Source organism: Geotrypetes seraphini, chromosome 14 (genome assembly GCF_902459505.1).
Source record: "Geotrypetes seraphini chromosome 14, aGeoSer1.1, whole genome shotgun sequence".
NCBI classification, from domain to species: domain Eukaryota; kingdom Metazoa; phylum Chordata; class Amphibia; order Gymnophiona; family Dermophiidae; genus Geotrypetes; species Geotrypetes seraphini.
This window is the reverse complement of record NC_047097.1, coordinates 26265475-26292915: the sequence shown is the minus strand read 5'-3', so window position 1 is coordinate 26292915 and position 27441 is coordinate 26265475. Positions and strand designations below refer to the sequence as shown.

General features: G+C 42.9%; 1 protein-coding gene across 1 annotated transcript in view; it reads right to left on the bottom strand.

Moving 5' to 3' along the window:
• Positions 1-23839, bottom strand: part of TMC3 (transmembrane channel like 3) — a 59021-nt gene extending 35182 nt beyond the window's left edge. The window contains exons 1-3 of the mRNA XM_033920777.1: positions 23829-23839; positions 5983-6129; positions 5388-5463 (exon numbers count right to left, since the gene is read on the bottom strand). Coding sequence (XP_033776668.1) covers positions 5388-5463; positions 5983-6129; positions 23829-23839 — 234 coding nt within the window. The remainder of the gene's footprint in view (positions 1-5387; positions 5464-5982; positions 6130-23828) is intronic.
• Positions 23840-27441: the final 3602 nt, after the last annotated feature.

Sequence of the window (27441 nt, the reverse complement as noted above, 5' to 3'; positions counted from 1 at the left end):
AACTAGCACAAAATGTCTGAAAGGAAATATGCAACTATGGTATTACCAAAAAAAACAAAAACTTCATGGTTATTTCTTGCAAACAGTTGATCTATAAGCACAAGTATAAGAGATTTTTTGAATTTAGTTTTATCACTTGCAATATAATATGATTCTTTCTGGGTTGTGGGATTTCGTTTTTTGGTTATAATGTACACAAACAAATCGTGACTCCTGAGCACACTCACTTCATATGCCAGCAGGCGTCATGTGTACTTTTGGGCATGACCTCATTTTATAAGTATGCTATAACTGAAACAATAGGATGCTTGAACACTGGAGGACTTTAAAGGCCAGATTCTGTATAGGACGTCTGGTCTCAGAAGCCTACGGGCGTCCTATATAGAATCGGGCCTAAGGCCGCCTAAAATAAACCCGATTCTGTAACTGACATCCATGTTACAGACACCGGTTAGAGAATCTGGTTATTGTAGACGCGGCTGCTTAGCTTATCGTGGCAGGGAGATCCCTTGATGCGATAAGCTTAGCGGCCGTGTCTACTTACAATGTTGGACTAGGAAGACACGTACGGCTGCCTAGGTTCGCCTAAGGCTACTTCTTGGGAAAACCACGCCCACGGCTAGCCTTAGGTGGGCATGCAGGCCTCCCTAGGCTCCCGGAGGCGCCTCCAATGTAGGTGGCCTGCCTCCAGAGCTTTTTTATTAAAAAAAACTTGCATCCCGATTATAGAATATGTTTAGCAAGTTGTTCAAGAAGGGATTGGACAATTTTCTGAAGGAAAAGGGGATAGAAGGGTATGGATAGAGGATTACTACACAGGTTCTGGACCTGATGGGCCGCCTCGTGACCGGACTGCTGGGCATGAAGGACCCCTGGTCTGATCCAGCGGAGGCACTGCTTATGTTCTTATGCACGAATATTCTGCCAATATTTGCTTGCTATGTGGCGATTATCATCCCCGATGTGCTTGCTAACCAATTACATATGAGGGATCTTCGAAATGCGTCTGCAGTTTTATTTTTTTTAAACACTATTAAATGCAGTGTTCCCTCACGAATTCACAGTTTGCGAATTGCGGACTCACTAATGTGCGGTATTCTGCGACCGCCTCTTCCTGTACTCAATTCAGGCTACACCAATCAGGAACTGCGTGTCAAAGCAGCTCCTAATTGGTGTAGCCTGACTTTAGCAACAGGAAGAGGCGGTCGAAGCAGATCACGAGCGATTATGCACCTGCTGGCGCCCCAGCTCCTCTCTCCTGCCTATAAAAACCATATTCACGGTTTTTCCAAATTCGCGGGAGGTTCCTGGAACGGAACCCTCATGAATTTCGGGGGAGTACTCTATCTCAAAAGCAAATGACATCACTTTTTCACAAGGGGCCTGTTTTACAAAGCCGCGCGGTAACGGCCCCGAAGCCCATAGAGATTTAAAGGGCTTCGGGGCTGTTGCCGCGTGGATTTGTAAAACAGGCTGATACTCCACGACATACTGCTTCTCCCACCCCAACCATTTCCCGCAAAAATATAACAGTGCAGAAACTTTTCGAAGAACCCTCGTGAATTAGAGCGACTTTGCGTTGACGTTAAGATAAGGCTTTTTGTACTTTGTTTTCAACAGGGATTTGAATGTCAGGTCTGAACCATCGGATATCAAAGCGGCAAAGAAAATATCTTAAATTTCTGAAAGCCAAAGCAACAGCAGGCTGAGATTTTAATAAATGCCTCATCAATCTACATGGTAAAAGTTAATTAATTTTTATAGAGTCATTTAAGATTTTAGTGCCTGACTGTAGTGCTTTAATTAAACAAAGAATTAACAGAAGCTATAAATTGCACCAGAGCCTTTCAAAAAACAAAAAAAAAAAAGTTGTTTCTTTAATTTAAAAGCCTTGCCGATGATGCTGAGGAAGGGAGTCATAAAGCAACATGGGCTGCGCTGTACGAATATAAATAACCAAGGGATGTCGCGGTGAAGAAGCCTGGGCTAGAGCTGATAAGAACCTCCTGGCACAGTTGCACCTTGATAAATGGGACGGAGGGACATTTCGATTTGCACCTGGGCATGAGAAAGTCTGTGGATGCTGTATACGAGTACTAAAGACTTGAAATTTCCATTTTTAATGTTGGGCACAGAAAACAATTAGGATATTACAGCCAAATTGATCTTTCTTCACAGGAAAGAATAATGGAACATTAAGACGGTCTCCAGTGCACCTTTCTTATAAGGTTTTAGAGCCAGATGTCCTGTATTGAGCTTTTCCATCATAGACACAGGATTGGCAAACAACGTAGGGAATCCCTTTATACACTGGTCTCCCTGTCCTTATACACTGGGTATTCTGGGTGCTTTTTTTCCTCTATGATAAAAGATGCTGGTAGTCTAGAGCCGTGGTCCCCCAACCCTGTCCACCAGCCAGTCAGGTTTTCGGGACAGCCCTAATGAATATGCATGGGGCAGATCTGCATGCCTATCATCTTCATTACATGCAAACTCTCAATGCATATTCATTAGGGCTATCCCGAAAACCTGAGTGGCTGGTGGTCCTCCAGGACAGGGTTGGGAACCACTGGTCTAGAGCAGTGGTTCCCAACCCTGTTCTGGAGGACCACCAAACCAGCTGGGTTTTTGGGATAGCCCTAATGAATATGCATGAGAGAGATTTGCATATAATGGAGGTGAAAGGCATGCAAATTCATTAGGGCTTTCCCAAAAACCCGACTGGCCTGGTGGTCCTCCAGGACATCGTTTGGAACCACTGGTCTAGAGAATGACACGTCCCCATGGTTAACCATGGGAAACCATCCCTGTGTCCTTCTTTAAGGAGAGAGGGAAGAATCAGTATGAATGGGCCTAGCAAGTGACTCTCAAGCCTTGCATTAAAAAATGTAGAAGGAGTGAGGCTGAGATAGACCCTCCAATGACATGGGATGGTTTCCCGCAGTTACTCACACAGTGCCAACCTTAGGAGGCAACCCTTGTTACCACCCAAAGAGTATAGAAAAAGGCAGCATTGCAAATATTACACCAGCCTCTAGAACACCAACACACCTCATAGTAGGGGAAACAGAATAAGCAGGATTCTCTACGCAGAAACTACATTTCTGCAGCAAACTGCCGCTCACATGTACAGTACACAGAACACATATAAAAAGACCACATATAAAAACAACTGACCAGAAAATCAATGACCAGAAACCCCCAAGAAGCCAGAATCTAGAGCAGAGGCATCCCTCGCCAGGATTTACCAAATGAATATTTTATTTATTTCGAAATTTGTATTCCGCTAATAACCTAAGCGGATTACAACATTTGCATACATAATTCCAAGTATCACAGCATCATTATATCACAAACATACAATTCTTACAATTATGCGATCGTTAAGTGACAGGGAAAAAAGAAAAGCCTGCCAAATCTATAGAAATGCTCTAACAAACAGATAAGTTTTCAAAGATTTCTTAAAAGACTTCAGGCTTTGACACCTGCGTGCATGCGATCGATTTGCATACAATGGAAGCAGTGCGCGCAAATAGATATCCTGAAAACCTGACTAGGTTGTAGCCCTTGAGCACTGATGTTAGACAACCCTGCCCTAGAGAAGCAACACCAGCAGAATGCCATGCCTCAGTCACACGGGCAAAACACAGACCTCCCTGGATACAAAACAGTGTGGGCAGAGCTGTGGTGGTGCAGAGGTGGAGTCAGACTGGTTCCAGAAGTTACGTGGGCATGGAAGATATTCAGTGCCAGTGCCTGCATAGCCAAACTCCACCCCGGCACATGCCTATCAGTAAAATATGCTACATCATGCTGGTAGGTATTTTATAAGAGGTCGCTTGCTGTATGATGTACACAATCCGCCTCTTCTATGAAACTGCGCTAGCCACGCTGAATGTCCCGCACTGCTCCCGATGCTCATAGGAACTCAATGAGCATTGGGAGCAGCGCGGCCATTCAGCGGGGCTCTCTGTGCTCTCTCTGCACTACAAAAAAACGCTAGCGCGGTTTCGTAGAAGAGGGGGATTTGACAAATTCTGATTTGTGGCATTTTGATTTTTCTCATACCTGAATGCCCTGGTCTCTGTGCACAAGAAGAATCAGAATAATCTATATTATTCCAAATATGTTATCTGTAACTGGAGTTCATCCGGAGCTACTGTTTGAAATGGGAAGTCTTATGCAAAATAAATGGTTTTGTCTTGGTAATGTAATTAGTGCACTGTAATACCAAGGTCTTTTTTTTTTCATATAACTAATTAGCCTACAAACAATTTCATTCTCAAGTCATTCGTGCAAAGACATTAAAATGTAGCACACAGCAAAAAAGAAAAAGAAACCCAATGTCTCCCCTTCTGCCCTTCTGCCCCCCATCTTTGTTCCTCTTTACCCAGTCAGCATGCCCAGATGGCTGTGAGACCCTTGCCACCCTGATGTCTGGAGGGGCATCTCTGCTAATTAATACTTTCCATAACGCTTATTGTCAACAAGAACCAACACTAGTAATCTGCCTTTCCTCCATGTATCCGAGTGCACCTTTGCAGCATGCCCAGATCCAATCAGAACCAGTGGAAGGGGAATCTAAACTTGGATCCCCTGTGGCAAAATCCAGCACTCTGGAACTGGCGCTACGGTGCATTTTTATTTTTCATAACATATAACATAACTTTAGTCTTCTATACCGCCACAATCAGACGGTTTCTAGGCGGTTTACACCGAACAGAGCTGGACAACTAGCGAAATACAAAATACAAATAGCAAAAGTACAACATAGTTCTTAAGAATAGTCGGAGTAAAATGATTGTAATTAGTATAACTTCTCTTTAGGAAATTAATCTATCAAACAATGCAGTCTTGATTTTTTCCCGAAATGCGCCATAGGTCAGCCTGGCTCCATTGATGTAATTACCTAACCAGGACTGCTGTTTACCTGCTTGAAACATAAAAGTCTTATCCAAAAAGGACCTGTATTTACAACCAGTGATCTTTGGATAGGCAAATAAATTATAGCACGAAATGAGACAAAAGATAGGTAGGGGCTAATCCCCAAACTAACTTGAAGCAAATACAAGAGAACTTAAATATTACTCGTGCCTCCATCAACAGCCCAAATATCAGACGGATATAGATTGTTCTGGGTTCTTCTATATTAAAGTATTAGACAGAAATACAGCCGTCTATGGATTAGAATTCCCTGCAGTGTCTATTCTACGTAGAGCCGGAAGCCATGAAGCTTTTTTTTTGTTTGTTTGCTTATTTATGGTTATCTATTTTCATTGTACTTTATTGAGTTTTCTTTTTTTTTATTGTATTGTAAACTACTTTGCTGGCTTCTGAAAAGCAATATATCCAGAATCTAATAAAGAATAAACCATTTTTTTATGTACCTCTGCACCAGCTGCTTGATAACCTCTTGTTCTTGTCAGCCTTCCTTCATACTTCAGCACAATCTCTTTAGCTTGTCTGCAAAGAAAGACATATTTATAACGTGAAACACAATATTGGCTAACTGTAATTTGCAGCGTGATGGTGAAAAGGCCCCTGTCCAATACTGTGGAATGTCTCTGTTCAACAGCAGGCACTGATTTCATGTACTGCTAATTGTACAGGATTGACAGCATGATCCTGGCTTGCAGAATGAGTTCCTCTTATGGATGCTCCATTGCATTACTGAAACTGCACTGCTCTAAGCGGCCACCAAACCGAGTGATCCGACGGTATGAGGGAGCAATAGCGAAATAAAAACAAACAAAGTAAAGCCCAACACCTTACTTGTATCCATAAAAAGTGCAGGATATAATGTTGCATAGCTCTTCATTGTCTTAAGATTGACATCCAAACTGCTTTATAGTAATTTTCAATTGTTATTTTCATGGTTTGGTTTGGGGTTTTTTTTCCTTCAGAGGTCTTTGAAATTCCTGTTTTCTTTGTACAAAAATGTCCACGAAGAAATATTTTCACTTGCACAGATTAGTAGCCTACCTGAGTGCCTTTAACTTCTGTCTCATTGGCCAAGGTCGACAGCGAATATCTGCCACAATCTCCTTTTGAAACTGGATATTCTGGAAAATTGTCTCTGGGTCATTATTATCCTCTTTTCCTTCTCCATTGTCGTCGTCATCTGAATTACTGAAATTCAGGAAGATGGAAGAGTTAGAATAAACAAGATATACTTTAATAAATGATTTTCACAGTGTTTGCACAGCATATTTTGAAGCCAGGTATTATTATTATATTAATCTGTTTAATTCCATTATAGCCCATAAATCAGCTTGCAACAACAGTGTGCGGTATTCATGTCCAGATCTCACAGCAAGGCAAAGTGATGAATCTAACACAGGCAGAGAGTTCCTAGGAAAATCCCACCTTGAAATTTCAAGGATCCTTTCAGGCTGCTTGGATTTTTTTTTTCTGGATAAACTGTTGCACTTCAGGTCTTCCAAAAATAAAATTCAGTAGCTTTCAGTTCAGTAATCTGTTTTCATAGGCTGCCTTGCCTTAGTCCAAGAAATAGAAGTTACTGTCCATGGTCCTGAATTTCATGATTTACAGTACTACTCTTTGCTAATACCAAATGCCCCTTTGACAGCAGTGTAGCAGCACCATCTATAAAAATACATACTCAGAACTGTCCCAGAAACATGCAACCTCTTTGCTATGAACTCTTCCAGAAAACCAAAACATTCCGGTAGAAATCACGTTCATTCTGCATTCAGATGAGTCTAGAATGAATCTAACTTTAAAGAAAGATACAACAGGCTTCCATTCTTTTCCGAACATCTTTCAAATATCAATTGGAGCAGCTGTGAATGAAACTCGTTTCCCAGATGTGTTTTGAATTGTAGAAAAATGAAATGAGAACATTTCTTACCTCTGAGGTGGCTCTTGGTACGATGTATATATTCGACTGGCATGCCTCTTCACACTTTTGTACCTTTTAGATTTGGGAGGTCTAAGAGTGCTAGACCTACTTATTGTTGTCATTAGCAGAATCTCAGGTTCTTTCCCAGCTAATTTGATATTATTAGAAATTTCCTGGATGCAGGGGGTTCCTGTGCAGTTGCGAGACTGGACAGATTGTAACTCTGTGCTCAGAAAGCAGAAGAGCAGAACAGCTTGTTAGTGGGGTGGCAGGGGGTGGAGGGGAGGGAAGGAGCAGCCAAAGCCTTAAGGGGCCAGCATGCATGCACTATACCTCTGCAATGCACTGAACTTATAAAGAGATTGCAAGAAAATAACTATGGGACACATCTTATTATTTAGTGAAGACTAAAAAGGCTTGATTCTTAGAGTGGCTTCATACAGGCACAAAACTGATCAAACCCCTGTATGATGTGGTTTTATGCAGGCTGTTCTTTCAGACATGATGGAAGCGATCAACCTGAGAATGAGACAAAATCCACTCAAGTATAAAAGCCTAATACCAGTAATTATTAATTTAGAAAGAACTTCTTTGGCATTTTTGATTTTCTAATGGTCTGAAGCTTGTTACTTTGAGGAAACGAGAAAAAAAAACCCACCTATGTTATGCAGAATAAGAGATAAATTATTAAAATATGACAAGGTTTTGTAGTTACTTCACATAAACAGCCTGTTTTACAAAGCTGCGTTAGCGACTGCCGTGCGGCAACAGCCCCAAAGCCCTCTAAGGGCTCCTTTTACTAAGCTGCGATAGTGAGCATTGAGCTGGCGTTAGTTCTAGCCGCATAGCACGGGTTTAGTGCGAACGGCAATTCTGCGCGTGCTAAAAACGCTTTCGCAGCTTAGTAATAGGAGCCCTAAATCTCTATTGGCTTCGGGGCCGTTACCGTGCAGCAGCCGGTAGCGTGGCTTTGTAAAACAGGCCCAAACTGTCAAAATCAATGCACAATGACTGTACAACTTTCCCGGTAAACTGTCAGGTCATTCCCGGCATCTTCCCATGCAAGTGGAGCACAGAATGAGAACAATTTTATAAATTAGGCATTACAATTTGGGACGGATTCTATAAAGGGTGCCTCAATAGTTGGTTTAAAAAATGAATTAATTGGGTTATAGACGCCTATCCAATTCTATAAAAAAAATAGGCACCTATTGCGTCATGCCTAAGTGAACATTTCTAGATGCCACTAAGTGCATTTCTCCCAAACCTTAGGTGCCTGAAATTTCAGCCTTCAAAACCCTGGCCTACATTTCAGATGACTAAGGGCTAGATTCATTAACCCCCGATTCCATGTCCGATCCGTGCCCGATTGCATGCAGGCTGACGAATTCACAAAAGGCCTGCATGCAAATGGAGACGATCATTGACACGCCCCCCCCATCCACCGCACGGATCGCTAGAGAGCGATCCCGACGCATGTGCAGACTATCTGTAGATGGTCTGCGCATGCGTCTAAGAGCCGTGACTTTTTTAAAACTTTTACTTTTTTAAACAGCCCAACGAGCCCGTGGTTTTAACCCACTTTAAACCCACGGGTTAAAATCATGGGCTCGCAGTGCGGGGAAGGGCAGGAGATCAGGGCCGAGTCGGGGCAGAGAGCAGATCGGGGCAGAGAAGCAAGGTGGCAGAAGGCAGGGCAGTCGGAAAGGACCTCAGCGACTGGTCCTCAGCGGTCGCTTACTTTGGATCGGCCATCCCAGTCGGTGTTGCTTTTTTTTTATTTTAGTAAATCGCTTCCTTCCTGTTTTGCATGCCGATTCCCCTCATTTGCATGCACAGATCAGGATGGGATCGCTACACAGGTTAGTGAATCGGGTCACAATGGGCTCACAAACCGATCGGTACACGATCGGTTTGCTTTGTGAATCTAGAACTAAGTTTTTCATAGGCACCTCTAGCTACAATTCTGTAAAGTGTGTTCGGCACATGGCCGGTGCCATTTTTCTAGCTGCCGGCAGATTTAGGCACTGTTTATAGAATCAGAGCCTTTATGCACATAAATATTTATAATATATGATAACACGCTTATATGTCAGCATGCCACCTAAGCTTTTTTTTTTTTGCAAATACATGTTTAATTTACACAGCAAATATTGGCTAGGGGCAGAGCATGGGTGGAGTTCCCATGTACACATGTAACATGTAATTTACAGAAGACTGCGACTTACACAGGATTTCTACTGCACTTAAGCACTCATACTTCCATCAGCGGTGTGGCTTATGTCTACATGTTAAAAACACATATATCCGCTGAGGATAGTATTCTATGAAGAAAAGTAGCACATATGTTCCCAAGAAAGAATAAGCTCCTACTGCATAGGCAGCAGGAATGCCTTTTTGTTTCAGGGGGACCCCCAAGAGCTCCGCCCAGCAAGATCCTGCGGCACGTCTCTCTCTAGCTCCTGACTTGCCCACCCACCTCCTCCTGGTCGCTGTAATTTTAAGTCTTCGGGTAGCTGCCGCACAGCGCCAACAGGGAGTGATATCACAAAAGAGAAATAAGGCGATTCCTTTTTTATATTGGACGAAGAATATTTTTTGTTGAGAAGCTTTAAAAGGCAGAACCTTCATTTCCCTTTTTTCTGTTTCATTTCTATTTATTAATACGCAACTCTACAGAATCACATTTATACTGTACTGCGTAGCAATCCTGTAACAGGATAATGCGATAAATTTGCAACAGATGCTCAATGGCATGAAGCCGCTCCCTTAGAGGATAGAAATGGTTACAGAAACATACTTTATGAATAATTTTTCAAGTAATGATCTCTTTGTTCCTCTCGGAAAGCAGATTAGTTGCATTTCCAAGCAGAAAAGATAGGAAGAGTAAATTATGCATCCAGACTGGGATCAAACCTGACTGTTGCAGTTAATATCCCTACAAAAGACTCACGTTCTATTGTGTCGACAGTACCTCCAAAAACAGAGCCTCGTAATACCATGAGGGGGCCTATTTCTACCCTGAGAAAGCTCACTCGTAGGGGGCTATGCACAAAAATGTGCCAAGATCAACCATTAATGCATGTTTATCATGCGTATTAATGAGTGATGTTAATGAGATGCAAATGAGGTATTCCTTATTGCAAATAGCAACATATATACAGTATATAGACAGCACATATATATAGAGAGACAGCAAAGCAAAGACATAACTACACCTCACAGATTCGGATTTAAGCTTTTTTTGCATTAAGGAATCCGTTGCACATTTTTATACTGGGTTAATAGATAATTCTGCCTAGTTCTGCACTCCATTGCCTTACCAGCTTAGGTTGTGTATTAAAATTTCCAAAGTAATTAACACCCATTAACAATGCTGAGACTATGCCTTTATATTTGTGATAGTTTTAACATGCTACAGTACTGGCCCCTTACCCCTTCTTCCATTAAACTACGCTAGCACAGAGAGCCGCGCTGAATGGCCCGCGCTGCTCCCGACGCTCATAGGAGCTCTATGAGCGTCGGGAGCAGCGTGGGCCATTCAGCGCTGCTCCCCCGCTACAAACTGCTAGCGCAGTTTCATAGAAGAGGCCCTTAGGCAATGCTTTCTATTAAAATAAACTTACAAAACACTCGCTAATGATGCATGATGTTCACAAAGCCTAGACCTTATTTTCCCTATTATTTCACTTTTGTTACTGCTTCTAGGTTTGGGGCAAAAAGAGTCCAGCAATGCAAAAATTAATGGGGAAAAAAAGAAGGTGAATGTGCAGGTCAGGAAGAAATGGGGATGAGCTTTAATGCCAGAAGCCTCATTAAGATCAATCATAAATTATTTGCACAGTGTCACAAACTTTTTACATTAGTAGAAGAAAAACATCAACAGGGAAATTCTATAAAGGGCACCTAAGTTCTGCTTCTGCAGTTTTGTAAAAGGGTGGGGGGTTAATTGCCAAAATACCCTTAACAGGCTCAATAATTGGAAAAAAAAGTAATAGTGCAATAGGCACCTATGACATGGCGCTTAAGTGGGCATTTTTATGGGCAGAGCATGACTTAGTCGCCACTAAGCACAATTCTCCAAAAACTTAGGCACCTGAAATGTAGGCCTTTAAAACTCTCGCCTACATTTCAGGCGCCTACATTTTGACATTAGCCATCAGTAGCCACGATTCTGTAACTAGTGCCTTAGTATGACTGGCATGTGGCTGGCCCCTAGATTTTAGGTGCCTGCCGGTTTAGGCACCGTTTTACAGAATCAGCCCCCATGGACCTTGCAATACGAGACATCTGAATTTCACTTTATTATCTGACCCGACACGGGCCATGTTTTGCCACAATTGCCTTCAAAAGTGGCACATGGCATGATGGTGTATTCTTTTCCCGAGGACATGCATGGGGTGGAGTTTTGGCAGAGTATGAATGCAGCACACAAACACACAGGAGAAGATACTCAAAGTGACATATTCTGCCTGAACCTTGCGGTTCTAGGCGGTTGGCAAAAGAGGTAAGCTGGACATTTCCAGGGTAAGGTAATAATTACAAGAATAGATATAAATTATGGTACTGCGTAATTTGTCCTGACACATTTTCTGAATATCAAGGATTTTATTTCCCTTCAGGAGGGTTTTGTAGTCAGGCATTGGAGAGGTAGTGGTCAAGTTTCGTTGCCTGAGTTGCTAGTAGGCCATTGTTCATCTTCTTGCACCGAGATCCTTTGATTGGGGAGGGGGGGGGGGTGTGAGTGAAAGGGGTCCGAGTTCTTCTTCGCCTGGTTGAGTTGTTCCGGATGAGGCGATCGTTCAGGTAGGTGAGGGCAGCGCCATTTAGGGCTTTGAATAGTAGACAGTACAATTTGAATAATATTCATGCTCACATTGGGAGCCAGTGTGAGATGTGGTAGGCAGTGGAGATGTGGAAAGGAGAGGCTTCTGGCCATTTAGGTGGCTTTTCCCAGACTAAGGGGCAAGATTCGGAGGCACATATGAATACTGCCTCGTAATGACCAACCCCTGACCAGAGAGGTTAGAAGTGGGCTGGGGGCGGAATCTGAATGGAGAAGTTGGCAGCAATATTCAGCCTTCTACTAGCTAGTAGACTGCATGAAATTAGCACAGAAAAATGGTATGCCAGGTGCTGTGCCAAGTATTTACACCAGCCACAAGGTGGTATAAATGATTGGGCCATAATGGGCACACATTTTCAGCTATTTGAAATATTATTCAGAAAGTATGTTTCTGTAAATCCTTCCTGCCATTTAGCATCTGTTGCAAATCTATCACATTATCCTGTATAAATGTGATTCTGTAGAGTTGCGTATTAATAAATAAAGATGAAAGAAAAAAAGGGAAATTAAGGGTCTGCCTTTTAAAGCTTTTTAACAAATATATTCTTAGTCCAATAAAATAAGGAATCTCGTGATATCTCTATTTATTATCTTGAAAGTCAATTAACAGAACAGCCACTACTCTACCTGCAGAAAACCCTTCTCTTCGAAAACTGAACACTACATGGACCTTCAAAAATATTCTGTCTACTATGACTAGGTCTCTCTTCTTTTCTCCTATTAATTCTCTTCCTTCCCCCCTTAAAACCCCTCTATGCCCCAAGGTACCCTTTTATCCCCACTGTAAGTCGCCTGGAGCCTTCATAGGGATTGCGCAACGCACAAATATCAGACCAGATTAGATTATCATGGGATCATTTTGATGGCCTTGAATTTTTAGTGCACTGTGTTGAATTTGTGTTATAAATTATTATAATAATATAATATAACAGTTTATATACTGCAGGACCGTGTGGTGCAGCGGTTAGTGCTACAGCCTTAGCATCCTGGGGTTGTAGATTCAAGCCCCACATTGTGATCCTGGGCAAGTCACGTTAAGGCAGAATTCTATAAACGGTGCCTAGTTTGGAGGTGCCTAACCAGCTAGGTGCCAGTTTAAATTGAAAAACATATATAGGCGCCATCTAAAACTTTAAGCGCTATGCACGCTAGGCGGGGGCGTGGTTTGGAGTTGGGTGCCGTGTTACAGAATCGCCGCCGTTCAGCGGTAATATTTAGCCGTGGGTGAAGTTGGCCTAAATGTTGAGCGTCTCCGGCATAGGCGCCGAGCCGTGTTCCATGATAATGAAATATTTGATTTTCTCCCTTTAAAAACTCATTTTTAAGCTTACAAATTCTATTTTTCTATGAATTCAATATTTCTAGATTTATAGCTACATTTTTCCCATAATTTTTTCTTTTACAATTCTTTATAAGGAGTTTTACATACCTGCAGGTTTTTCTACTGCTCTGTCCCCTAGAGCACATGTTGCATTGTAGATGGAGACTTCAGCTTTGGCGTAAGGTTATGAATACAGCAAACGAAGTGTCAATAATGATACACCCCATTTCCAACTCTCAGGAAAAATATCCAGTCAGGTTTTCAGGATTTCCCCAATGAATATGCATTGAAATGTATTGACCAGCCATGTCTCACACCAGCTTAAGCTCAAAATATTTTGTTTAAGGTCATAAACTCTGTGACTCTCAATTAATTCAGCATTTTCCAACTCTTAGCAAATAAAACCAAAGAGAACACTCACTTTTGCTGTTGGTTCAGCTGAGAAAATGGCCATTTTGGGTCACACTACTCTGACATCATCACTACATCATCAAAATGCACCCATTGTTTGAGGTGGTTTTGAACACCCTTCCTGCTGGGCACAAGGCATCAACTCAACACAGCAATGCCTTAAGCTGTTGAGCCACTATAACTTGCTTCTATCAGGTTGTAACTGTTAGATACTTGTTGACAAAAAAGTGGAATTGAACTCCCCACCTGGGGAACAAATAAAGCAGCTAAGAGCCTTGTGTATTCACATCAGAATTTGAGCTCTATTTTGTTTCTTTTTTGAATATCTAATGCTTCATGTAGGCTCACTCCTACTTCCTTACCACATATCATTGAACAGCATCTATCAACAAATTTGTGTGGCTCAACAGCTTTAAGGCATTGCTATGTTCAGCTGATGCTTTGCATCCAGTAGGTAGGGTGTTCAAAACCACCTCAAACCATTTTTGCTGTGCCTGTCCCACCTGGGTGCGTATTGATGATGTCGTGATGATGTCAGAGTAGTGTGACCCAAAATGGCCATTTTCTCTGCTGAACCAACAGCAAACGTGAGTGTTCTCTTTGATTTTTTTCCTGAGAGTTGGAAAATGCTGAATTAATTTAGAGGCACAGAATGTATGACCTTAAACAAGATATTTTGAGGGGAGGAGGTGGAATAGACTATAGCATTATAGTGAACATGTATTCTGCTTGAGCTGGTTTGAGACATGGCTGGTCAATACACTTTAGAAGTGTCCCCAAAAGTTGACTACCAGGCTTCACCATGTCTCTGGCCAGGGGTAAAAGAGTTAATAGTGCAAGTTGGAACCCCTAACACTACGTCCTCTCTTGACTTTGCACAGTGGAGGAAGAAAAGTGCATCTCTTTCCACATATATAGTGTTGTACTACATGCAATGACTGCCTTTTGCGGGGTTTCCATATGGCTATGGTTTGTAGGTAGCAATGTTCTTCTGAGTGTCACAGACAGTGGGGCTTTTTAAAATCTATATGAGCTACAAAGCTAACTGAAGGCTGTGTTTTGGAATGTGTGCCAACATTGTGGATTAGCAAAGATTTGGACAGTCTTTATAACTGTGGCTGAATATCCACTGAGTTTGGGGAATACCCTGCACAGCTTCTAACTAGCTCAACTACTGCACTGTGTACTGAAGGGTGGGGTGACAGCAAAAGCTAGAAGGATGCTATAAAATTAAGGTTTATGGGGACAGGCTCAAAAAGGTCTCAATATATTGTGGTATGCCTGCTAGGAGTGTCCTTAAGGTAGCAGAGCTGGTTGAGGTTGTTAGATACATTCCAGCTTTGAGAAAAACAGAAAATCCTGAAACTGGTGTTGTTTTCTCCAGAAGCACCAGAGGGAGCAAGAGAGCAGAAGGGTCTGAAGTGCAATTCACATTGAACTGAAAGCAGTTTTAATTAGGAAGCTGAACTCTTTCACCTGGTGGTTGGGGGGGGTGGGGCATTTGCCTATTAAATGCTAGCTGCACTGCTAGGAGCAGTGGTTTCAAACTCTTGGCCTGCTAGGTACTATTTGGAGGACCTCAGTATGTTTATCACAGTCACAAAAGTAAAATAAAACAGTTTCTTGATCATATGTCTCTTTAGCTATAAATTATACTATTATTATTAAGACTTAGCCAAAAAGAAAGATTTATAAACTATAAAGAGTTTTACCTCATGCAAAATTGTCATTTCTTTAATAAGACATTAAGTATTTTTTCTGAGGCCCTCCAAGTACCTACAAATCCAAAATGTGGCCCTGCAAAGGGTTTGAGTTTGAGACCAGTGGCTAGGATAGGAAAAGGGAGCGGTCCTGACTGAGGAAGTAGCCAAGCCACATGGCCAGGGAGAAGCCAAGGTTGAGGGTCAGGCAACAGGAGATTTGCCATAAGCCATGGACCTAAGAGAAGCAAATGCAGACCAACAAGCAATAGAGGGCTGTTTGAACTAAGGCAAGTGAGATGATTATGAAATGCTGAGCGTGTTTAAAAGTAGAGTGGTTTTGCCTCTTGCTAGAGACTTTGAGTGTTTGTTTGATTTTTGCAATAAGGAACTCTTTGCTATACAGTATTGTGTGATACCCAAGTTCTAGGAGGAACCATTGAAAGTTTTATTTCTCTTGTGGTTTTTTTTTTTCTTTGGGATTGTGTAAGAGACTGGCTAGTGCAGAAGCCCAGGAGCTGTGCTGATTAGCCCAGCACAGCTCTGAAAAGAAGTTTTTTTTTGGGGGGGTTTTTTTTTTTTTCTTTCCTGCTCTAACTCACTGAGATTTATATGTTTGAACTCAGGGTGAGAACAGAACTCTTTTGCAAAGGTTCTACCTATGTGCATTTCCTTCCTGCCCTACATGTGGCTTAAAGAACAGCTGAATAAGGACCTGGAGGGAAGACTCTGAGAGGCACAGAGAAACCCAGGAACTGTTTCCAAACGTTTTTCTTTTGGTTGTTGTAAGTATGAACGGATACTGGAATTTTCTTTACATTGGGAGCGTTCTGACACTGTGAACTGTATTCTGATTTTTGTCTTTTGGATTGTTTTTGAAGCTGGGAAAAGTCAGAAACCTTTTTGAACTGAGTTATAATAAAGCATAGTTCATATTTCAGTTACAGATGGTGCGTGGTTTCTTAATGGTTAAACACCAGTACTTGGTAGTCTCCTAAAACCTGTGCGTCCCCTAGAGGCGCATGCTAACCCCTGTCACGTGCCACTCAGACCAGCTGCGGCTGGAGGGTGACAATATGTATACTTGGGAGAAAAGGTGGGAGAGGGGAGATGTGCACGAGGTGAGTCTTTCATTTGAAAGGAAGCTCTGAAATGAGGACATAAGAATTGCCTTACTGGGTCAGACCAATGGTCCAGCAAGGCCAGTAGCACGTTCTCACAATAGCCAATGCAGGTCACTAGTAGCTGGCCAAAACCCAAAGAGTAGCAACATTCCATGCTACCCATCCAGTAGAGACTTCCCCATGTCTTAATAACAGACTATGGACTTTTCCTCCGGGAATTTGTCCAAACCTTTCTTAAAACCAGCTCAGGAGTTATCTAAGTAAATACTTTTTTTTTTATATAGAAGGAGTGGTAGATGCATGGAACACTTTCCCAGAAGAGGTAGTGGAGACAGAGACTGTCTGAATTCAAGAAAACCTGGGATCTCTTAGGGAGACGAAAAGATAATAGTTACTGCAGATGGGCCATTTGGCCTTTATCTGTCATCGTGTTTCTATGATTCTAGGGGGCTGGACAGCTGGCCCACTGCGTCCAGAAACAACCTACCCTGCTGCTTTCCCAAACTAGCAGCAGTAAACTTTCCATTTAGCCATCCATTATGTACCCTCCTGCATGTCCCTATGTCTGCAGATCCACCTCCCTCCCCCCCCGGCGTAATTTTCTTGTTCCACCACAGCAGAGTCGGTAACAGCAGGGAAGTGCAGAAAGATCCCACGATGGCTGCATTTAAGTTTACAGCTGCTGCTGCTGCTGCTGCTGCTGCTTGAGAAGTATACAGAAGTGCTGGGGAGGCGAGTAGGCAGGGTAATGGGGAGAAGGAAGAAAGATGGGGCAAATGCTGGATGGACAGAGGAGAAGATGCTGGCTGGAAGGGGTGGAGATGATATATGATGGAAGGATGGGAGAAGCAAAAAAGTCCACGTTCTGAATGGGGGAAGAGGCTACAGTTAGTGAGATAATAGAAGGGGTGAGGGAAAGAGATGGTAAGCTGTGGGTAGACTCAGTGAAAAGAGATTCATTGAGGAATGGATATGAAGAAAACGTCATCTAGAGCAGAGTTCTTCAACCACCGGTCCATGGACCGGTGCTGGTCCGCAGAAATTTATTGCCGGTCGGCAGGTGCATTGGGCCCAAGACAATGATCTTCAACCACTGGTCCACAGTGTGATGGATGCAGCGTTATCTTTGGCCGGATCCCTCTTCCTCACTGCCGCGGGCAGTGGCTCCTACGCACCTCCTGCGCCTGAACCAGAAGCCTTCTCTCTGACGTTGCAACGTCAAATGGAATGCTTCCGGATGAGGCGCGGGACGCATGAGGAGCCGCTGCCCTCGGCTTTGTGCACTGAGGCAGTGAGGAAGAGGGAGCCGGCCCGAAGATAACACCAGGGGATGGCATAAAATGGCCAGGCGGGAGCAGGCACCTAATTGAAGCACAGCAAGGAGGGAGGGAGACAACAAAGATAGGGGGAATGATTTTATTTTTGAATTTAGTGATTGATTTACATCTGCTGTCTGTATTTTGCATTGTTCAGGAAGAAATGTATTTGTTTCTTTTTCTCTGGGGTTGTACTGCATGCAGAGTCTTGAATCTTAGGGTTTCCTTTGTATATATTAGTACTTTTAGTTTTTGGTCCCGTATTTGCATAGGGGTTATCTTTGTTCTGGTAGGAATAAATGTTGAGAAGCATACAATGCGCTTTGTGTAGTTTAATTTTGTGGTTAACCATTATGTGTTGTTAATAAGATTATATTGTGTGTGTATATATGAAAAATGAATGGAAAAAATAGTGCTACAATTAGTACTATTATGGGGGCGGGGTCTGGGGTGGAGATGGGCGGGGTCTGGCCCATGACTTAGCCCAGTGTTCTTCAATTGCCGGTCCGCAGACCGATGCTGGTCCACAAAATAATTATTTTATTTCTGCCGGTCCATAGGTGTCAAAAGGTTGAAGAACCCTGATCTAGACAGACGGATGTAGAAAATAAATTGAGAAGGAAGTTGAGGGAAGAAAAGGAGACCAACCCCTAGGACAGCCTGTGCGCTGCATCGACCCTTGCAGGAAGGGGAGGGATTCTGTAGATGCAAGCTAGGAACCAAACTCAAGTAATATTTGCAGTATGTTGAAACAGCAAGAGGCTACACTGATGACATGGCTGCTTACTGCTGCCCACTGTGCACCAATATAGAAGTACTAAAGACCACTAGGTTTGCAGCAGTTAAGATGGCACAGGTTTGATGATGTAAACCTGCAAAGTCCATGAGGCCTTCCCTGACCCCAAAGATGACTACATGCGATTACAGCAGTGATGCACACACACGCTTTTTCTCAATGGAAATAAAGGTTTATTGACATATTTCCAAAAATACCTGTACGTTCAAAACATAACAAAGACTTACAAAAATAATAAAAACCCAAGTGTATTCTAATCACTCCATAAATTGCAGAGTACATACAGAGTACACCCTTCGCTCAGCTCCAGACTCCAATGTACAGTACTCCCCCGATATTCGCAGAGGTTCTGTTCCAGGAACCCCCACAAATACGGTTTTTAGGCAGGGGAGACAGGAGAGGGCAGCCGGCGAGTGAAGGAAATCACTCGCTGTATGCTCCGACCGCCTCTTCCTGTACTAAAGTCGGGCCTCACCAATCAGGAGCTGCGTGTCAAAACTTTCGGCGTGTGTAGCTGGCTTATGGTAGCGTTACTTTACAGCACGATATACGTTACTGTGTAATGAACATTGGATGTGGTCTTTCGTACCTTATACAGATTTATGAGACTCCTGATGCAGCCCTCTTTGGCCGAAACATGCGCATGTCGAGTCAACATATGGAGTATGAAAGAAATAAAGAAGTTGTGAGTTCACCAGTCTTTTTCCGGACCTTTCCACCATTATCTCCCTATCTCTCATTTCTCTCCCATCGCCATGTCCAATAATTCTCCTCTTTCTTCCTTTCCCTATGTACACCATCTCTTTCCCTCTCACTTCCACCCATGCTTAACAATTCTCCTCTTCTATTCCCTCCCCCCTCCTCAGCATCTATTTCCCCCATCCTATGTCCCAATTTCATGCCTCCTCCCAAGAGTGTGTACCTGTGTTCTGGCTGGCTCTAAAACATCCAAGTAGGTCTCCACCTCATTCTTTCCAGCTGCACTTCTTTCTTCGCAAAGCCACATGCAGCAGCAGCAGAGTATGACAAGAGGTCCTGGTATGTTCCCAAGTATAACATTTCTCACCTATCCTGGCCCCCACTCCATATCCCTCAGCCCTTCCCTAGCCATGTCTTCTCTTCCTTCTCTGCTTTCCCCTCATGTCCATCTCTCCCTCACTTTTTCCCTATGTCCTTCTCCAAATCCATCTTATTGTCCCTCTCCCGCTCCCCTCTGCCACCTCTCCCTGTCCTCCTTTCCCCTCTGCCATCACCAAATCCAATTTACCTCTGTCCCCACACATGTGACATCATTCCCTCCCTCCATTTCTCACATCTCCCCCCTCCTTCCCTCATCTGAGTGCAATTCTCTCCCTTCCCCCAGTCCCATATGTTCCCTCCCTCTCTAGAAAACACCTAGCTACCGGCCTGTGTGCCTGCTGGTGGGCACTCTAACGCGCCCCCCCCCTCCTCCCTACCACCTGTGAGGTGTCTACCTTTAACATCTTAGAGAAGCGCTGCCCTTCCGCTGACCCGGTGTCTTCTGTCCACTGCAGCCTGCCCTCTCTGACAATTTCCTGTTTCCACAATGGCTAGTGGCAGTGGAGTGAAGATGCTGGGCCAGCGGTGGGACCAGTTTACTGGCGATGGAAGGGGTCTGGCCCACTCTATCCCAGTGAAAATGCTGGACAGACCATGCAGACGTCTGGTAACCCTACCCCCACTGCCACGCACACTGCCTCCCTTCTGTGGATACAGACTGCCATGCCATGACTGGCATGGGGGTACCCCAGGACTTATTTGGAAAAAAGTGTACGCTAGGTATGCTACCCCTGCTACATAATTGCCTCACAATGTCTGAATCAGCCTTAACCTTAACTCCTCCTTAGTGAAAAGTGACACAGGCAGGAGGCGTGAGGGAATTACCATATTTTTCCCGTCATAAGACACACTTCCCCCCCCAAAAGTGGGTGGAAATATCACTGCATTTTAGGAGCAAATATAAAAAAATCCCCCCCCCCCCTGGTCACTCTTTGTCTCCAGTTTGCTTCGGCCCCAGCCTACTTCAGGTGTGGGATCTAGTGACGTCAGCTGTCCTGGCCCCGGGAAGCCCCATATTTTTTATGCATCCATACAGTTATAAAATAATCCTTAAATAAAATAATTGTGCTGCATATGTAGAAAGCACATGATTGTTTTGTGAACGGGATAGACAAGGCCCATGTCCATCTCTCCCTCACTTCTTCCCTCTGTCCTTCTCCAAATCCATCTTATTGTCCCTCTCCTGCCCCCCTCTGCCACCTCTCCCTGTCCTCCTTTCCCCTCTGCCATCATTTTGCTGCAAAGTAGGACAGATGCAGTGTCTTGCTCCAGGGATGTTTTTCCTTTTGCCTGTGCTGCAGTGTCTTTGGACTGTGAACCCACTGTGCTGGTCTGTCTCCGTTAAGTTATGAAGTGTGCGGCTGTGTTAAGGGATGGCTCTACTCTCTGTGCAAGGCTCATTTAGCAGGTATTGAAGAAAAGAAAGTGACACGAAGCTTCTCTCCCGTTTGATTGATACCATTGCCTAAACACTTCTGCTGACAATTTCCGCATGCCAAAATAATAAGTATGAAGCGGGAGTGGAAACCATCAACATCCAGTCTAGAAAGAGTAAACGTGGCTGTTTGAGTACCGAGCTTTGCGCACTTGTTCTAAGCAAGACGCACCGCCCTGCGTGGAAACTTCTACGCCTTCAATCACACAGCACCGAGCGTGACAGTCGATGCCAGGAATGATTTGAGTTGCGTAACCTTTTATGTTGACATATCGGGCCAGTTTATGGATCATACTGGAGGCAGTTTTCTGTAAGGCTCTGCTATACTTAGTTTTCTCGCTCTAATTTATATTATAACTTTGCCTTTTTTCTACTTTGTTAATGCTTTCTTAGCTTTTCTTTGTAAGTGGCTCGAAAGGTTTGTCCATTGAGTAGGAGGGGAGAGTGTGGCGCAGTGGTTAAAGCTACAGCCTCCGCATCCTGAGGTCATGCGCTTCCGGGGGAGGTGGTAGAGCAGAGTTTCAAAAAGGGGTTGGACATGTTCCTAAAGGAAAAGGGGATTGAGGGGTATAGCTAGAGGGGTACTATAAAGGATAAAATGTCTTAAGTGAAAGAACACTACAGGTCATGGACCTGGGGGGCCACCGCGGGTGCGGACTGCTGGGCACGATGGACCTATGGTCTGACTCGGCAGAGGCGAAGCTTATGTTCTTATGTTCTTAATGGGTTACAGTTAGTTATTTTCTTTGATATATCGCCAATATTAACAAAAAAAAAAAAAGTCAAATCAAAGCGGTTAACAATAGATAAAAATCAGAGGGAAATAATTTTAAAAAAAACATACAACAGGGAAATGTATACTGTACAATTAAATACTAGACACAAAATGACAATCAAGGGCAGGAAAAGTTTACAATATCGAGAGGTAAGAACAAATAAGGTAAAAACAAATGGATGGGTGTGTGTGGATGGGGGGGGGGCGGAAGAGGGAAATGCGAGAAGAAGAAAACAAAAGAGGAGCCTACACTGCTCCTTGTGACCCTGGGCAAGTCACTTAATCTCCCATTGTCCCAGGTACATTAAACAGACCCACCAGGACAGACAGGGAAAATGCTTGGGTACCTGAATAAATTCTCAGCCTCTGATAACCAGAGCTGGTATTGTGACCTCATAATGCCTCATTCCACCAATGCCTAAGAGCCAACCTCATCAGTGATGTCACAATGGCTTGATTGTCCTATACTTGGCTCACTTTTACTACATTATGATTTTTAGAGTGGGGCAGTGGTTAAAGCTACAGCCTCAATACCCTGGGGTTGTGGGTTCAAACCTACACTGCTCCTTGTGACCCTGGGCAAGTCACTTAATCCCCACATTGCCCCAGGTACATTAAACAGACCCACCAGGACAGACAGGGAAAATGCTTGAGTACCTGAATAAATTCATGTAAACCGTTCTGAGCTCCCCTGGGAGAAACGTATAGAAAATTGAATAAATAAATAACAAGAAATGAACAAACCTGAAAGTTAGGACAAAGGTCAGGTGAATGATTCTTTCTCTGTTGTGTTTTTCCTTTAAAATTCAAATAAAATTTCAGGGAAACAAACCAAAAACCAACATGGCCTAACTGGGACAGTCCAAAGGCCCTAAAAAGAGGTTCTTGAAGATAGGAAGTGAGGTAAGTTGAACAGCAGGATAAACCATTCAAAAAAGAAGAACAAACCAACTCGGATCATTCTTCATGTCATCTTTCTTTATTCAAAAATTTTTCTTGCTCAAATGCCCGACGGGACCCGTTTCGCCAAACTGGCTTTTTCAAGGGTTCCAGCAAGGAGCACTATACAATATAATATAAATTAAAGAATTAATACACATATTATCATGAATTAATATTTAACATCCTGAAGCAACTGCATTTTAACTTGTAAAACTTAATTAATAATCCAAAATACTAATTATAAATCTATATTGAATGTGCAAAAATGAAAATCCTATATAAATATTTGTTTATCACTTATAATAATCATTCAAGTTCATTTATTCCTAATAAATCAATACATACTTTCATTATTAATATTAATTACATAATTACATTTCTCAATAAATGCTACATAGTCAATAAATACCTCCCATCGGGCATTTGAGCATTGGAGCAAGAAAAATTTTTGAATAAAGAAAGATGAAATGAAGAATGATCCAAGTTGGTTTGTTCTTCTTTTTTGAATGGTTTATCCTGCTGAGTGAGGATTTTGTACTGTTTTGAACAGTCCAAAGGCCCATCAAGCACGATATCCTATATCCAACATTGGCTAATCCAGGTCCTAAGTACCTGGCAAAATCTCAAAAGAGTATAACAGAATTTAGGCAGGAATAAGCAGAGGATTTCCCCAAGTCCATTTTAATAATGGTTTATTGGACTTTTCTTTTAGAAATGTGTCCATACATATATATATATTTTTTTAAACTTTGCCAAGCTAACCACTTTTACAACATTCTTTGAAAATAAATTTCAGAGTTTAAACATGGACTGAAGAAAAATTTATCTTATTTGTTTTAAATTTACAACTTTGTAGCTTCATTGACCGCCCCCTAGTCCTTGTGAGAAAATCTGATATTGGTATTGTGTTCTGGAACCGAGAGTTTCTATATTATAGGCGCCTAAGTTTTAAGTTAGGAGCAATTCTGTAATGGGTGTCTAAGTGTGATTGGCATGTAATAGGCACCTAGCATTTTTAGGCGCCAATTAGAGAATGACACGGGGGAAAAAAATCTGTCCCCGTCACTGGATCTCCGTCCCCTTCTCCGTCCCCTTCACCGCCCCGTCCCCGCCGTCCCCTTCACCACCCCGTCCCTGCAGCATCCACCCTTCCCTCTCACCACCTCACTGCTCTTTGGCACCCCTCACACAGTCTGTGTATCTCCCTCCCTCCCCCTTACCTTCTCGGCATGTTGTAAGGTTTCAGAGTACTTGTTAAAGCCGCCAGAGCCTACGTGCATAGCGTGCATGTGTGGGCGGAAGCTTCTCCTCTGACGCAACCAGAAGCCTTTAATTCTCAAAATAGGAAATGACCTATTTTATTGCTTCAGTAAAAATGGCCTTAATATGTGGGAAAGAGCCATTGAGCAGCCAGGTTTGCTCATAGGTGTGTAAAGTGTACATGAAGAATGGCACATGATGCAAAATGTATTAAAAAATGTATTAATTTTATTTATTTCCATAACATTTATCAAAATATTATTTGCGTCATCGGTTGGAGTCTTTACAGGTGCCAAATGCTGGCATTTCTGACAAAGAATCCCCACCCGATAATTCGTTGCTCACCAATATATATTTTCTGTCCAGTCTGACATCATTACTTGTCAGCCAATCGGCTAACAGAGGCTGTACTTAGGTTTAAACAAAGAACTTCCTTTTGACATCGAAATAAAGTTTCACAAATCATATTTTTGTTTACATTACTTTCTAAATATGCATAAACCCATTATTACATGTCCATTCTCTAAAAAGGTGAAATCAAACAGTTTGTCTGTGTTAAAGTCAGCCTGCATTTCTCTTCAGCATCTGCTGATTAATTTGTGTCCCTGTCAGCACAGAAGAAGGAGGAGACCTACTCCCCCTCCCTCTTATGCTGGAAGTCAAATTAGCTGACCTTCCTGCTCTGCTCTCAAAGACTGGTACAGTGTTTCTGGCTCTAACTATTTCCAGATGTTGCCTCTTAGGATTTCTCCTTAAAGTTTCTACAGGTTTAAAATATATAAAATATTTGAAATTAAGTACAAATCATTCTCTCACATATCATTCATACCACATATCACACACATAATCATTTGTGGGATCCCACACACACATACCAACACACATATTGCATTCATACGATACATATAACTATCTGTATTCAAAAATATGAAACCCTATGTACATACAGAGAATATTATTATGCTTTTCCTTAATATTAATCTGTAGTGTGTTTTTCTGGCCTTGGCTACATCCATATTCAGATTTTTATTCACCAACTTTTCCATACGCTTCTAGTGGGCGTGGCCTTAACTTTCATATGTACCCAGAACCATATGAAAAGACGGCATTTTTGTAGAACCATACGAAAAGAGGACAGAAATGAAAATTGTGTACTGTTGAGCCTGTTGCCCCTTCAATGTCTAGGAATGCAGAGGAAGGTGAGCTGGGATCTAGGGAGGATGGTATGTTTTATTGTACATTACATATATATGTCTGTCATCTCAAATATCTTTCTCTATCTCAGGAGGGGACAGAAAAGGAGATGTACAGCGGTTGACCAAGTTTCTGCCACGCCAAATCTGATTCTTGAAGATGGTGAGTTGTGATTTCAGGAGGGTGGGATATATTATTGTACAGTACATGTTTAAGTCTATTATCTAAAATAACTGCTTTATTTCTTCCTTCAGAGCATACACAGGAGGGGACGTCGTGTGTGGCTTTACAGGGTCAGGCCGGGGGACCATCATCTTGTGTGTCACCGGACCTTTATGCAGATGAAGGTTGAGTAATTTGCATGCTTGTTTGCAAGGTGTGAGTGTCGGGTGAATATTTCTTTTTGTTTTTAACCTATTTTTTTTACCTTTAGAATGTTCTCAATTGACCTACCCTGTGGGTCAAATTCCGCCCACCATTCAAGATGTTGAAGATGAGACAGTGGAACAAACAGTGTTCACAAAGCAATCATGCCCTTTGTCTCCTCGACCTGCCCTGCCGGGTGTCCCCTCGAAGGCAAGTTAGGTCCTAGGGAGAGGGCGTGTGAAGGCCCATGGGGACAGGCAAGCTCGGGACGCACTTATTCATATCCTGCAGTCTGCTTTGGCTGATCAACAGAGGTGGAACAATGATGTGCATAATGTGTTGAGAAACATTGGTGATGGTGCATATGCAATGTCTCAGAATATTGCTAGCCTTACCTCTGCGATGCAGACACACACTAATGCCATGCTTGATCTCCATAGGCAGAACCATTTGCTCCATAAAACTGTTAAGGATCTCCAGAGGCAGAAACATGAAACCACCATTGAGAATAATGATCTGCGGAGACAGAACCTTGCGCTGATGAAGGAGGTCGTTAGACACAATGAGGCTTTGCAGACCTTAATGGAGTCCCGCATTGTGATCCCCACTTGTACTCCACAAGCTTCAATAGGTATGTTATTCAATTGGTATACTTTTTTATATTTTTCATATTTAGGTCAAGGGGTCAGGCTACGATAACAATATGGGCAATGCTTTATCTCCACAGGTTCGAACCATCTTGTGTATACTGTGGCCCCATCCAGCGGAACACCCTATGGCTCCCCCTGCTGCACCCTGTATGGCACCTACAGTCTATTCTAGCCCTATCATGCATGGTGAGTATCCTCCCTGTTTGATGTTAAGCATCCCCCTACCCCCCCCCCCTTCAGCATATGTGTACACCATTCTGCATTGTAATTTCTCCTTTCAAGGTCTGAAACATACTAATTTGTCCATTGATTTCTAGCCACAGGTTTGAACCCTATGGCTCCTCATGCGTCCACCACTATGGCACATCCCTTATGTTCAAGTCCTATCCTATGTGGTAAGTAACCTCCATGTGCAAGATGTTCAAACCCCTACACTCCTTCATTGTTAGTTCTCCATTCCTGTGGTGCGAGATACTAATCTGTACACCTCTTTTTCTCCACAGGTTCAAACCATGTATATAGTTTGGCCCCAGCTGCGTCCTCCACTATGGCACATCCGGTATCTTCTAGCCCCATCATACGCAGTAAATAACCTCCAAGTGCAAGATCTTCAACCCCCTACCTTATGTGTACCCCATTTCTAATTGTGATTTCTCCTTTGCAGGTGTCCAAGATAACAGTGCTTCTTGGTGGGCAGCGCACACATTTCATGGATAGTCATCTCCATCATACGCGGGTAAGTTTTTAGTTTAATGGGTTTCTTCTGCATTTGTCCTATCTTGTATATTGAAGGTGCCACCCAGTGTCTGTCACTAATTCAATGTGGTCTATTATATATACTAGGAACCACAATGTCGACACCTGTGCAACCAACTAGGCCTGCCTAGTTGCCCCGCTGAAGCTGTGTATCGAGGTAAGTGGCGCTCATTTGCTTCCCTTGCTTTCAGTTTCATATAGGTTTTTGCAATCCTTATTGCCTATTTTTTCCTCTTGCCTTCAGCGCTCTCAGCTATCTACACTGAGGACACAGAGTTGCACCCATTCCAATGAGTTTCAGCGTGGGACACAGCTAATAAGGATACCACTGTTGTTCTGTGTGGACTACCCAAATAATTTTCCCCAACTTCATATCTTGTGTACCTCTTGTTTTTATGTGTTTGCACATGCCCAGAGATCCTTGAGCTTGGGCTACGATACTTTAGTGCATTGTTAAAGGTTTTTGACTTAGGGGATTTTGGGAACCTAGTTTTTTTTGTGTTTTTTTTTCCTTCATCTAGGACATGCTCCTGCCACATATGGTCAAACAACCAGGGTCGCAACTGGGCCTAGAGAAGCTGTCCATCAAGGTATGTAGCGGTCCTTG